This window comes from Alexandromys fortis, unplaced genomic scaffold (assembly GCF_014885135.2).
Source record: "Alexandromys fortis isolate MF-2015 unplaced genomic scaffold, M_Fortis_MF-2015_v1.1 scaffold_9, whole genome shotgun sequence".
NCBI lineage: Eukaryota > Metazoa > Chordata > Mammalia > Rodentia > Cricetidae > Alexandromys > Alexandromys fortis.
Genome location: NW_026067892.1, coordinates 18,275,417 through 18,290,037, shown reverse-complemented (window position 1 = coordinate 18,290,037; position 14,621 = coordinate 18,275,417). Strand labels below are relative to the sequence as shown.

General features: G+C 50.4%; 1 protein-coding gene across 1 annotated transcript in view; it reads right to left on the bottom strand.

Moving 5' to 3' along the window:
- Hkdc1 (hexokinase domain containing 1) overlaps positions 1 to 10,976 on the bottom strand; it is a 42,483-nt gene extending 31,507 nt beyond the window's left edge. The window contains exons 1-2 of the mRNA XM_050138440.1: positions 10,790 to 10,976; positions 5,324 to 5,486 (exon numbers count right to left, since the gene is read on the bottom strand). Of these exons, the coding sequence (XP_049994397.1) occupies positions 5,324 to 5,486; positions 10,790 to 10,852 (226 nt within the window). The 5' untranslated portion in view covers positions 10,853 to 10,976. The remainder of the gene's footprint in view (positions 1 to 5,323; positions 5,487 to 10,789) is intronic.
- Positions 10,977 to 14,621: the final 3,645 nt, after the last annotated feature.

The window sequence follows — 14,621 nt, the reverse complement described above, 5'->3', positions numbered from 1 at the left end:
AAAATTAGGTAGGCGGAGTAGACAGAGGAGAATGCTGGGAAAAAGAAGCTGTGTGAGGAGTCGCCATGGTTCTCCCGTTCCAGACAGACGCAGGTTAAGATCCTCCCTGGTAAGCCAGCTCGTGGGCTACACAGAATATTAGAAATGGGTTAGAACAATATGTAAGAGCTAGCCATAAGGAACTGGAACTATCCGGGCCAGGCAGTGTTTGAAAGAATACAGTTTCCGTGTAATTATTTCTGGGTATAAGCTAGCCATGCGGGCGGCCGGGTGCCGGGGACGCAGCCCTGTCGCTCCTATTTCAACAAACTGGGACTGGGCCTGCAACTCTGCATTTCTAAACGCACCTCTAGCTAGCTAAGATGTCAATCATTTACAGACCCAGGCAGCCGCATTTTTTTTTTTTTTTTTTGTCTCAGTTGGAAACAGCTAGAGATTATCTCCTTCGATTAGCGCTGAAAGGAGCTCCAGGGAATGGTTTAAAGTCTCTTCCTGGGCCAAGGAATCCAGGCACAAAATCCTTTGCTCTTATCATGTCTATTCCAGAAAGAGGCTCTATCGCTGGGTGTGTCATGCTGGAGAGCACCTAACTCAGAGCCAGGTGCTGGGAGGCCAAGATGACAGGGTGTGAGCCCCCTGGGGAGCTTATCAGAAGTACTGTGCTAGGTGGGAAGAAGGCTCTGCTGAAGAAAAGCTAGCACAGGAGAGGTTCCAGCCGACCAGTTCCCCACGGAGCTAAGACACAGTGAAGTGTGAAGAGATAGCATGGCCCCAGAGACAGGGGTGGGGTAGGGGGATGTAAGGGGGTGAGGGGACAGGTCAAGGGAGATGTGGGAGAGGGATGGGGCCTGGAGTGTGGGGGCAGTGAGTGACAGAAAGTGACAAGGAGCCACAGAGAGAGTATAAAAGAAGGGAAGGCCGAACCTGACTGAGAATTTGGGGGAAAGGCCTCCAGTCAGAGTGGAGTTGCCCTGCTGCAGAGATGGGAGGTGGCAAGCTGAGAACCGGTTAGTGTCAGTTCCTCCCTCTGCCCGACATTACACCCTTATCGCTGTGCAAACACCTTGCTCCCGGTGACTCAAGATGTCATTTCAGGGAAACGCTGTGGCATGATCCCTTCCACGTGGTGTGACTCTAACCCCAGAGGAATGATTTCCTGGACCCTGGGGGAGGGAGGCCCAGCTCAGGCAGAGCAGGAGAATGTACACACACACACACACACACACACACACACCTATACTGACACATGTGTGCACCTATACTACAACATGCACGAAAGAAAATAGCCTCCCAAGACAGGGAGGTCCTTAGAAATGGGGTTCCCTCCCAATGTCACTGCCAGGGCCTGTGACTCAGCTCCTTTCCCATTTCCCATTACAGTGTCTCCTAAGAGCACCCAGTAGCTGAATACATAAATTTCTGGAGACCCATATTCCCCAGAGAAGGCTTGGGAACCATGTCTAGTAACTGCTCGGTTGCATAAGAGTCTTAATTCCTTGACAACTATGAAACTGGGGTCCTGCAGCCCCACAGCCCGTCACCCTGGTCTGACTGAGCACATCAGGGCTTTAAGACCCACCCTGAACCCCAACAAAGGGTGGAGGCAGAGGCCAAGGAGAGAGCCTGCTTCGTGGGATCAAAGGATCACACCTTTACAGTCCTAAAGCGGGTGGATGTGTCCCTCGCACTGACCGGGTGGCTGGTGAGGAAGCACTCACTCTTAGGCCTTTGCTCCTAAGGGGCTGGGAGGCCAGTGAGGCTCAGTGGGTCACTCTTCAGGCAGCTTCAGAGCAAGGGGAACTACAGAGAAAAGGTAGGCCCAGGAGGCTTCCAGGAAACAGAATATATTTCTGAGACAGAAGCCACAAGGATTAGGAAAGGTTTATTTGCTTAGTTCTGTTAGTAATTGTGGAATTACAAAACCAGTTCACAGAACTACGGAGAACTGGGGACAACATTTAAGGAATTTTTTTAGTGTGTGTGTGTCTGTCTGTCTGTCTGTCTGTCTGTCTGTATGCGAGTGCACACACACACGCCAATGCATACATGTCACAGAACATATGTAGCGGGGTCAGAGGGCAACCTCCAGTGTTGGTTCCCTCCTTCCACCTTGTCTGGGGCAGGGTTTCTTGTTGGCTGCTGTGTACACAGGCTAGCTGGCCTGAGCACTTCTGGTAATTCTCCCACCTTTCTGCCAGAGTGTTGAAACTGTAATGTGCACTACTGGATCAGGCCTTATGTGGCTTCTAGGGAATCCAAACTCAAAGTTGGCAGCAAGTGCTTTACCAACTGAGCCATCTCCCCAGTGCCATTTGAGAGACGTTTAAAACACCCCAACCTACCCAAGTGCTGATCCGTCAGCCTGATCTATAACTGGATTCTAGGCCAGTCAGGACTACATAGCAAGACCCTGTCACAAACATACGAATGTATACACAGATACATGCTCCGTTCACATGATCTCATTGATCTCAATGCTGAGGCTCAAAATAGAAGATCCTGGAAGCACACATTGGCTTACTTCCCCCACTGAGATGCCGTCAACCAAGGAAGACTAAACTCAAACCACAGTGTCAGAGACTGAAAACCAAACACCAGCATCTAACCAAAACACACTTCATCCCACTCTCATTCCGGCCCTTCGTCATCTTTCATGCCCACCAAATCATTTACTGCCCCTGACACTGCCTAGGAACCCTCCCTTCCCTCTCCCCTCCAAGGAGGGTGTTTAAGTCACAGCCAGTGGGCTCTCCTTTGAGTTCTGTGCTGCGAATGGCTCCTGTGCATGTGGACGCATTGACGAAATGACACGCTTTCTTCTGCAGCTCTGTCTGTTGTTGTTCAATTCGATAAACATAAAGACTCAGTTTTCACAGGGAAGCAGACAGTCCCTGGGCTCTTCCCCCGATGACTTACAACTTGGTGCCCTGCTCTAACTATGCCCTGCTGGGGTGGAACACAGAATAGTAGTCTGAGCGTTTACTAAGGGCATCTGATATATTAGGGACTCTGGGTCCCAGGACCTGAGTGACACGGAATGGTGAAACACTGTATCACGTAATGAGGACAGTGTATCACCAGAGGACAGTGTATCACCAGAGGACAGTGTATCACCAGAGGACAGTGTATCACCAGAGGACAGTGATAGGAGATGTGTGTCTCCCAGGTGGAAGAGGAGAAAGCTGTAGAACTTGAGTCTCATCTCCTAACCTGAAGCAGCCCCCCAGCCACCAGCCAGCCCAAGGCCACCTTCCCCTGCTCTGTGGCCACACCCGGGCCAGGTTAGGAGGACTTAGCCCTGGTGCTCCTCACCACCCACACACACCCCATGACTCAGGTGTCAGACGACCTTGGGTGACCTGGCAAGGATCACAGTCCCAGCAGCGCTCTCCCCTAGTGTCAGAGGCAGGGCCCAGACTTCAAAGTAGGGTTGTGGCTCCTCAAATCATAGGGCCTGCTAGGGCAGTGGTCTCAACTTGTGGGCCACAGGCCGTTTGAGGGTCGAATGACCTTTTCACAGGGGTCATCTGAGACCATCAGAAACACAGATATTTACATTTTAATTCCTAACAGTGGGGAAATTATAGTTATGAAGTAGCAATGAAAATAATTTTATGGCTGGGGGTCACCACAACACGGGGAACTGTATTAAAGGGTCGCAGCCTCAGGAAGGTTGAGAACCACTGCTTTAGGTAGCACCCCCTGCAGGAAAGGATGCAATGCCTTCCCCATTGCTGTCTCTTGGGCCTCTCACCAAAGGTCCCCTGAGAATGCCCCCCCATAGCTCTAAGGCTCTGAGAACTGACACCCTGAAACTGGGGAAGCCCTCTTCTTCTTAGTGAGACCCTAGCAACAGCAGTCACTCCATGATGTCCTAGAAGGAGCATATGACAGAGAGACCCTAGTGTTCCGCAATGGCACCGTATACTCAAGAAAAAAAAAAAAACAGCACTGATTTTTTTCTCTTATGACTAAAGATGGAAAGCTGGATGGGAGCTCATAGGTCCTCCAGGGAGCACTAGGTAGGCTCCCCCCAAATCCACTTCCTATCCCCTCAGTCATTGGCGTACGTTAGGGCTCACGGCAGAAGGAAACGAAGGCTGCAGGTGCTTCCTTTCCATTGAGAGATTAGCCTGGGTTATCTCAGCGGCCTGATGTAATCACAGGACCTTCAGATGTGGAAGAGGAGGCAGAGGGGTTTCAGAGAAGGATCAGAAGACACACTGTTGGCTTTGAGGACGGAAAGGGCAAGGATTGTGGGTGCTCTCGAAGCTGGAAAAGGCCAGGAAACGGAGTTTTGCCTTAACTGTCCCCCAGCATCTCCAAGAGGAACACAGTCCGGCTAACAACTTGCATTTAGCCCAGTGAGGCCCATCTCAAACAGTGACTTGGTAAACTATGGCGGAATGTGGATTGTGTTAATCCACAAAATCTATAAGAATGTTACCAGAGTCTCTGGGGATCTGTGTCTGGGAGCTGCCACAGGTGGGCAGATCCTATGCTCACGCGAACGTGGAACCAGGTCCTAGCGGAGACTGCTGGGCCCACTGTCTGGGTTTGGGTAGACTACATGAGAGTTCCTGGGCTCATACCCAAGAACAGCCCACGGAGACCCAATTCCTAGGAACCGAAAACGTGGCTCAGTGATAAAGACCTGTCCAGCATGGCCAAGGCCCTAGGATTGATACCCAGGCCAGCATGTGGCTAGGTCAGTTCTCTCAGCGGACAGAAGAAGAAACAAGGCTAAGCGCTGACTGAAGTCACTAAGATGACCGGGGCCCAGGTTCTTGGTTGGCTTCTTTGTGTTACTTCACCACCCCCTTCCTTTCTGTACTTCCTATTCCTAGCCGGGAATCTAGAGGTCTAAGAGAGGAAGCCACATACCAGTCGTTCAACTCGTGTGCCAGGGGCAGGGAAGAGCTCAGAATAATGTGGTAATGAAGCCCTGACTCCTGGAGACTGTCACCCACAACTGTGACAAGGGTTCAGACAAGCCCCTATCCCAGGGTGGGGACACTTCCTAGAGAGAGGCAAGGACTGATTGATCTAGGGGCTGCGCTTGGAAAATTAAGGCAGCACTCACAGGATCAAGAATGGGGGACCCTGTATCGGGGAGCAGATAGAATGAGTGAGGTCACCGTGGGCAGAGGGCACTCCAAGAGCCTCTGCCTGTGGAGCCCCAAAGGGTTCAGTCAGCAGGACTGAGGCAGAGAGAAGAGGGGAGGTTGGAGAGGGCCAGGGACAAGCAATAGGTTATCCATCAGCTGAGGAGCTGGGGTGGGATGGGAGGGAAGGGGTCCCGGTCACCCTGAGCCCCACTCACCTGAGCCATCCGGAATGGCCCTGACGAACGTGGGCAGCATCTTCACTGATGCAGTGGGGTTCGTGTCCTTCCCCAGGCCTTTCTCCATTTCAGCCTGGAACCGGGTCCTGATGTCCACCAGGGCCTCGTCTGAGAGCCGCATGTGGTACAGGAACCGGTCCACCTGGAACAGACACTGGGTTGGCTCCTGGGGGTGCCTGCCCTCCCAGCTGAGGCTGTCAACTTCCAGTTCTATCCAGTTCTATCCAGAACTCCTGACTTTGGGGACAGCTCTGTCGTGTGCACTCCCGAGGTCCTTATCGGTGTTTCATCAGTTGGGGACAAGGCAGGGAGGTGAGAGAGAGAATGAAACGGGAGACTGAGACAGGGCAGACTGGCTGAGCAGTGCTGGCGCACGCCTTTAATCCCAGCACTCGGGAGGCAGAGGCAGGCGGATCTCTGTGAGTTCGAGGCCAGCCTGGTCTACAGAGTGAGTTCCAGGAAAACCAGGGCGGTTACACACAGAAACCATCTCAAAAAACAAAAACATAAAAGGACAGGACAGATTGATCCCTCTGAAGGGCAAACTAAGGAAGAAGTGGTTCCCCATTTGATGTGGGAGTCCCTTCTGTGTGCTGTAATTACCATTAATGAATAAAGAAACTGCCTTGGCCTGTTGATAGGGCAGAATTTAGGTAGATGGAGAAGATGGAACTGAATTCTGGGAGGAAGAAGGGCCGAGAAAGAGACATCATGGATCTGCTGCCAGAGTCAGACACAGAACCTTGCTAGTAAGCCACATAATTGTGGCTTACCGATTAGTAGAAATGGGTTAAATTAAGATGTAAGAGTTAGCCAATAAGAAGATAGAGCTAATGGGCCAAGCAATGATTTAATTAATACAGTTTCTGTGTGGTTATTTAGGGGCTAATCTAAGCCAGGACGGCCGGGAACCAACAAGCGATCCCCTCCTATACCCGTTACAGTTGAGGGGGGTGCTTGGGTGTTAATCTCCAATTCAGGGCTCTCAGCATGTACCACTGTCCTTCCACTGGGAAGATTAGCTATACCTCAAATCTCTGGTTTGTACATGTTTCTCTTTCTTTCATTGTAGTTTTTCATATGTTTGTTTGTTTGTCTGTTTTGAGACAGGGTCTCACCAAGCAGCCATGTAAACCAGGATAGCCTAGAATTTGCCAAGTTACCCAGGCTGGCCTCAAACTAGTGATCCTCCTGCCTGCCTCTTGAGTGGGATTGCAGCTATGTGTCACCATGCTTGGCTTATCACGGGAGCTTTCTTCCATGCAACCGATAAATCCAAACACATTTCTCTTTGCTTATTGGCTGACAGGAAGCTTAGAGCTAGGTTTGAAATCCAACTGCAATCTTCTTCTAAATTTCTACTTATGTGAGGTAGTGACGTTGCCCTAATGCAGATGATGTTTTGTTTTGCTTTTTGAGACACAGGCTCACTAATTAGAAGTCTAGTTTTTGAAGCCACGTCAAAGCTTGGCATGGTGGCACACGTCTGTAATTCTAGCACACAGAAGGAAGAGGAGGAGAATCTGAAGCTCAAGGCCATCCTTGGCTACAAAGGGACTTCAAGGTCGGCCTGGGCTACACTGGCCTCGAAACAAAACGAGTCATGCCAACTTGTTATTGGAAATGAGATGTTGTTTAAGTAGCCAGGACTGAGGCAGAGGACCACTGCCCCAAATGCAGGAAGTTAATAAAAATCACTGTGGTGAGTTTAGTCACCTTGACGGTGACTGTACCACATTAGGAATGGCAGGGGAGTGTGGATGACGGTGTGGATTCTCAGCCTCATGAGAACGCATTATAGATAGGCAGGAAATTGCCTGGGATTATAGATAGGCAGGAGGAAATACTGGACACCACCTCCTCCCCTGCAGGTCCCCAGGAGGCCTGATTCCAGGCACACTCCTAGAATCCTATCCAAGTCAGAGAATACAAGCTGCGTTCTTCAGAGTGGCGTGCACACCACTGCATCAGACTTCCACAGCCCTTTAAGATGTCCAGACAAAGCCAAATGTTAGTCCCTAGCTGAGAGTGAGCACAGAGAACTGGAATACTGCCCTCCAGTATTCCTACAAGTTCCACAGGTGAACTGCCCCCAAAAGTGCAGGCCTTACATCAGCTTTGCTGGCACAAGTACCAGTCCTCTTCAGCTAGGCCTCAGAACAGAAGGACTCAATCAAGAGGCCCAAGATGGTGAGATGACCCTGTGACTCTGGGGCCTGGGGCTGGGGAGGGGAGCAGAGAGGCCAAAAGACTATCAGAGGCCGTCATGAAAGGGGACAATTGAGCTTTCGGCATATTTGAGAAGATAGGACGTAACCAGGTCATGCTTCGTTAGGGCTTCTGCTCAGCTCTTGATGACTAATTGGTTGGCACAAACTCGCACAAATGGAGGAAACTGGGTAGAAAGGACATGACTCAAGTGATTGGGGCAGAGGAAGAATGGAATGCCCTATGTGGGAACTCAACTTTGTCCTTTACTGTCCTGCCAAAACCCTCAGACAAAGTCCTAGACATGGGGCAGACGGGCAAGCTGCCGTCTCATGTAAGACATAGGGGCAGATGGACAAGCTGCCATCTAATGGTCATGAGCTCCTCCTCAAATCACTGCCGCTCTTTCAGTGAGCGTGAGTCAGTCACGGGAGGAAGCACGGCAACTTAGCGGTCCCTGCCTCATCTTTGTCTCTTCCTAAAACAGTAGCAAGGAAGCCATATGATGTGTGTGACTCAAAGGAGCAAGCACCATCTCCAACCCAGACAGGTGATCTGGGGGTCGTGTTAATGGGACGCACAGACATGAGTGGCAGGAGCCCAAGCCACTTTCTCAGAGACTTCTAAGCAAAAGGGAATGAGGAGAGCTGGCCAGCTTTAGAGAGAGCAGAAGAGAAGCCTCGAAGGCCAGGCTTACTCGGTTATGAAAGGAAGAGGCCTGAAGGGACTGGCAAGATCACTCCGTCCAAAGGTCTCATACTACGGATTGAGTCATAAGCAGGTTCCACACTTTGACCTACTGAAAATTTATTCTCAGGAATTTACTCAATAGGGAGAATGAATATATGCCACCGTTCATTGTAGTGATTTTTTTTTTCTCATTGGGGGGACTTGGTTTGTATATTGTGTTAAATCAGGAAGCAGTTTCAAGGGAGAACCCAAATATTCTTGTTTTAATATAGTAATAGTTTAATTGTGGAATGTTTTTGGCAGTTACCAAGTAATCAACAAGAGGGGAAAGGGAAATGCAGGGCGCATCTACTCAGTGGCCTATGAGGAAGACCCCGAAAGGTGACCATGAAGTGTGGACAGGAGGCAATCAGAGTTGACGCGGCATGTGCGCGCACCTAACTGTAAAGCACACACCGTGGACAGAGTACAAGGCTGCCTGCAGAGCACATGGGGAGGCTGGGGACTTCAGGGAAACTAAAGATGAGATTCAAGTTAACACCTCCACATTCTTGCAATGTTGACTTACTAAACTGTAAACACACACACACACTCTGAAGGCCCAGTCTGTCCTGTTCTTATGAATGAACCATCTGTAGGTCAGTGACCAGGTTCAACCCAACATTATCAATAGGTCAAATATGTCAATATATTGAGCTGGAAATGAATTCCAGACAGTGACCTTCTTGCTTTCATGTCATTCTGAGATTTCCAAATATGGTTCAAGGGTCTGATGAGTAATCTTTGCGGGCAACCGTGTCCCAGGACCTTGACAACGCCAAGCAGGAAGCATTTAAAGTCTCCAGCAGGAGTCAGAGAATTACACTCCGACCACGCACACACTTTGCCTTGTGACAAGCTGTTTTTGACCTGTGGAGTCACATCCTCCAAGATGTGGCTCAGGTCAGCTACAAACCAGCCTCCCCACAAGCCAAGGGACCTGCTGGGTCCTTGCTTCCGGTGGTTTCCAGGGATTCCTGACTCCCTTCTTTCTATGGTGAGGAAACTCAACCCAGGAACTGACAAAGGCTGGCCCTTCCTCCAGAAGGATCTGGTGTACATCAATGAAGGCTGTGCTCCAGACTTATCCCAGGTTAGAAAGGCCAGTCACTATAAGGAGCCAAGGAAATGAAGAGATTTTGCAAACTAAGGGCTCCAAAGTTTCAAAGATTCCCCTTCGGGGTGGCATCTCTGTCAAGCAGGGAGGAGCAGAAAGCAAGCTCTGAAGCAGGGCTGCAGAGGACTTTGCGTCCCTTGAGCAGTCAGCAGAGGGCTCTGCGAATCTAGCCAACAATAACAGAAGGAAAATAATTGTTAAAGCTTGCCGCTGGTTTGCAGTTAGAGGGAGTTGGCTCCCAGCACAGGGGGGCTACAGGAACCACACTCAGGATCGGCTAACCTCAGCCTGATCCTCAGCTCACTTTTAACGCCTGGGTGACCTTGGCGGAGTCTGGCTGCCCAGAGGACGGCTATTTCTATCAGCTCAGATGCTACTTTGTCGGCAGTCATTGAGTGTGACCAGTGCAACAGGCTGGGTCATTTTAGCCAACCAGAGAGAGTCCTGACTTCATCCGTCAACTGCAGCCCACTTTGATTTTGTAGAGTATGGCAAAGTAGGCAAAAGTCCACACCATTAACAGGACACTGCTGGCCAATAGCATATGCTTAAAAAAAAAAAAAAAAAAAGAAAAAAAAAACTACAGCTGTATTAAAATATACATCCCAGCCAGGCGATGGTGGCGCACGCCTTTAATCCCAGCACTCGGGAGGCAGAGGCAGGCGGATCTCTGTGAGTTCAAGACCAGCCTGGTCTACAGAGCTAGTGCCAGGACAGGCTCCAAAGCCACAGAGAAACCCTGTCTCGAAAAACCAAAAAAAAATAAAAATAAAAATAAAAAAATAAAAAAATAAAAAATAAAATAAAATATACATCCCAGCCATGCCAAATAGCATGCATGACCTTGTAATTCCGAGTACCTGGAGGCTGAGGCAGTAGCCCGAGACTACTGTGGGCTATATAAGGAGACCCTATCTCAAAATAATCAAATAAAACCCACATTCCTCGTGGTGCCCTGATTTTATGTGATTCAAACAAATGAATCATCAATCAGGTGCAGTTTACAAAGCTCTGATTCTTTACAAATGCCTCCCTCCATTGTGGCCTCGCCCCTAAATGGCCCTGAGTTGGGCATAGAGCTCTTTGAGCTTCCTAAAGACTTCCATATCCCATATTTGCCAAGAGGACTTGGGACAGTAAGGAATGTGGGAGGCTGGCCACCTCTTCCCCTCTGGGGCTGTCACTGCTATCGGCTCCCAGTAACTTTTCTAATAAGGTCTCTTAGATACTTTTTTCTTTTCACACTGGGGCTTGAACCCGGGACCTCACGCAAGCCAGGCAAGCACCCAACCACTAGAGCTACCCGGCCCCCAGCACCTTAACCCCTTTTGGTGTTGCGAGGGCATCAGTTGAGTTTGCCAGTGTAGACAGCCAGGCACCGCAGTCCTTACCTTCTTGATCTGATCCTCCTTCAGCTTGGTGAAGTAAAACGCCATCAAGTGTACGGCAAACATGTTTCCCGAGTTTGGTTGTTCCTGAGACGGGCAGAGATTTCTGTACGGTCACTGCTCTCCCTCTGCGGACTGCTGCACACCTCTCGTTCAGGCTGGGAGCTAGGTGCTAGAACTAAATACTCCCAGCTGCTTGGTTCAATGATTAAACTTTGCCCGTCTCTGGTCCCTCCCTCTGCCGCACACTCAGTTATCTAGCAGGAGGCTCTGGTGGGAGCTGCGGGCCAGCCGAGGGGGAGGGGGAGGCTGGGGACTGATGGGTTGACTATTTGAGAAACGGGCATGACAAAATCTTGTTGCCAAGCAACACTCTCACGCCAATGCTTCAAGCCCACTCAGCCAAGGGAAACCTTGTGAGGAGTTGGGGAGCAAAACAAAGCCAACTTTCAGCAGTGGACCTGTTCTGTAGGTAAACTCCAGTCCCAGGGCTCCTCTCTTTTCCTCAGCAAGGCAACAGAACTGCAGACTCCCAGTTCCTCTGAGGCACCGTCTTAACGGAGACCGAGCAGTGTCTTGGTCCTGCAGATTCAGAAGTACTGAGACAATTCCTCTACCATGGAACATAAGCTCTTAGCTTAGTTAAGGAAAAACAGTCAATGCTGGACAGCGGTAAGCCAGACAGCCTTTATTTCACAGGGAGTAACTTGGGGCTGCGGTGGCGGGGTGTGTGTGTGTGTTAAGAGAACGGAAGCCAGCAGGCCTCACTGGAGGTGCTGCTGCAGAGAGAGACACGTGGCTCCACTGTCTGCCTCCCTCATCATACAAGATGTGAGCAGGATCGGATTCGTGGAAACAAGCACCGCACTCCTCCCAGTCCCTGGCTGGCTCATGAGCTCTGCAGGACCAGCATTAACAGCACTGCCAGGCACAGGGGGCTTCATTAGTCCCAACTACAGATGAGAAGGGTGGCCCTGAGCTAAGTAACTTATGTGTCAGCCAGGGAGCAGTCCCAGGAGCCTGATTCCAGAGCCCGGCTCATGACGGACACAAGCTCCTCTTCCTCAATCCAATCTGGTAACTAAGGTTCTGGTGGGTTGAGTCTTAGCTAGACTGAAACCTGAATACAGGGCAGCGCTTCAACAGACCCTTCCCGGTAGGGAAAGGGGTTCCCTGAAAAATCCCCGACTCTTCTCTCCCAAATACTAAGAAAATGTGCTGTAAAGCTAACAGCTGACTAGGTGGCTGGGACACCCCCAGGGTCTCATCTCCCACTGTCCAGGTGGCCTCTGTGTCACCCTGGCAGCTTACAGCCTTAGCTTTGTCTGCTTTTCTTCTGCACAGTCTTACCAATCAAAACAACGCTGGCCACTGCCTGGGCAGGGACCTTCCACAGCTGCCTCTTCAGAACCCCCTCCCCCCCCCCCCCCCCCCCCCCCCCCCCCCCCCCCCCCCCCCCCCCCCCCCCCCCCCCCCCCCCCCCCCCCCCCCGCCCGAAGCCTGGCCCAGGTGATTAAAAGAACACATACTTTCCACTGACCGACATAACCACCTCCCTGATGGAGAAACCTCAGCCCTTTCTGTCTGTTTACCCCCAAACCATGACTTTTATCTCCTTTGCTTATCGTGTAAGCAAACAAAAGGTTAACCTTCAGTTTCCACTCAGCCCCCAAAATGCACACAGCTGGGATTCAGAAATGGTCTCAGACATCATCTTGGGCAGGCTGGCTGTCCAGGAAGGACACTGTTAACTTATTCCCTCTCAAGTGCCTGTGGCACCAGCTGAGGGCATCCACTGCAGACTGGGATATGAGGTTAGGACCAGCAGTGGACAGAAGGACACCCACTCTAGCAGAAGTCTCTGCAGTCTCGGGCTGTCTGAGGCAGGAAGGTAGGCAGCCTGTGCAATCTCACCGAGGCCAAGGACACTCGGCTGTCCCTGTTAAATGACACACCGCCTCTCACCTAAGCACATTGGCATCTACCTTCCAGGTGTGAGTTAGCCGAGTAACCAAAGAGGTTTAATGATGGTTAAAGACCATGTGTATCCAGAGTCATCAGAACAGACCCTTCATCTTATAGTACCAAGATGAAATAATCCGGTTGGCTTGCCATTCTCTCACAGGCTATCCCTTGGTGTGTTTCACCCCTATACAAGCTCTGTACAGCTGGTCTGGGCATCCGCTTGTGGACCTTGCTTAAGGGCATGAGTGCCGTCACTGTTGTAACAGCTAATACCTATTGTCCATTTGACCTAGCACCTCGGCACAGGAAGTGAAGTTCTCTATACACACGTCCATTTCCGCACGGCCCTCATCTAAGCCCAAAGCAATGTGGGCTCTCCCTTAGGTACTGAGCCTGACAGCCCAAACAAGCCTTCCTATTTAGGAAACGTGGAGTTTACAAGGTGCTTTGCAGTATGAATTCCGACAGCAATGACCACATTCTCCATTTTACAGAGTAGATGCCCAGAGCCCCACTGGTATTTAGTGGAAGAGAAATTCAAACACAGGCAGTCTAACACCAGGGCACAGGGATGTCTAGGGACTTGTCTGGAAACAGAGAGCAATGGCAAGTGCACAGGCCCTGGGTGCTCACTCTGGCTCTCCCTTCCCTCAAGAAAGGCCAAGGCCGTATCTTCACAGCCACCTTGGTGGTCACTCTGACAATGGAAGCAAATTGGCGACCACAGGAAAGGGGGGTAGCTTACACTGGGCACACCAAACTCATCGCCTGACTGAAGTCTTCTCAAGGCTGGGGACCCCTCCTAAAACCCCTATTTCATCTCCTACCATAGTCCCCAAGGAAAGGAAAATGTGTGTAGCCTTTCCCATCCCTTCAGTAAAGCACACCCGTAAGCCAGGAGAAGGTACCAGTTCCTGTAAAGGAGTAGAGGCAGCCAGGTATGTGTCAAGATTTTGCTGCTGGATGAGGGTGGTGGAACATGACTTTAGTCCTGGCACTCAACAGGCAGAGGCAGGTGGACATCTATGAGTTGAGAGCAGACTGGTCTACATAGTCAATTCCAGCTAGCTGGGCTACAAAGAGACCAGCAGTGTCAAACAGTGTTCCTGTTATTAAAAAAAAAAAAAAAAAAAAACCAAAACCATTGTGAATGCTATACCGTGTTTCTTTCTAAGTCCAAAATTAAACTGTTCACAGTGCAGATCAGTGTGACCAACTGACATTCAGCTAGCTGCACAAGACTGTGTGGGAGCGAATGTCCACACAAAGACACCAATGTGGAATCTTTCAGACTCCGCCACCAGGACAGTGCCCCGTGTCTTCAGGGTAGCGAGCACAGTGAAGCTAATGCTCAGCAGCTTCCTACCGACGGCCCACCATCCCTGCTTCTCACCTAGGAGAGAAGGGATGCTCAGGAACAAGCTAAAGCCCAACCCCTTTCCGGCATAACCGCACATCTGCAAAACATGAAAGACAAACCACCCAAGGAGATGCAGTTCATAGGGCAGAAGACAACCAACCTGTAAAAGCAAATGAGACTTCTGGTTAGACATAAACCAAAGTGCTCAGGGCTGGAGAGATAGCTCAGGGTTGAAGAGCCCTGTGCTCTTCCAGAGGACTTGTGTTCAATTCCCAGCACCCACAGGGCAGCTCACAACTGCCTGTAACTCTAGTCCCAGCGGATCTGACGCCCTCTTCTGGCCTCCTCTGGGGACGGCAGACATGCACATGATACATTGACATACATACAAGCAGGATATACGTAGACATAAAATAAGCAAAAACTGAAAAACTAAACCAAAATAAAAGAACAAACAACAACAAACTGAAAAATGAACAAACAAGAAAAATAGAAGAAAACTCCAGGCGC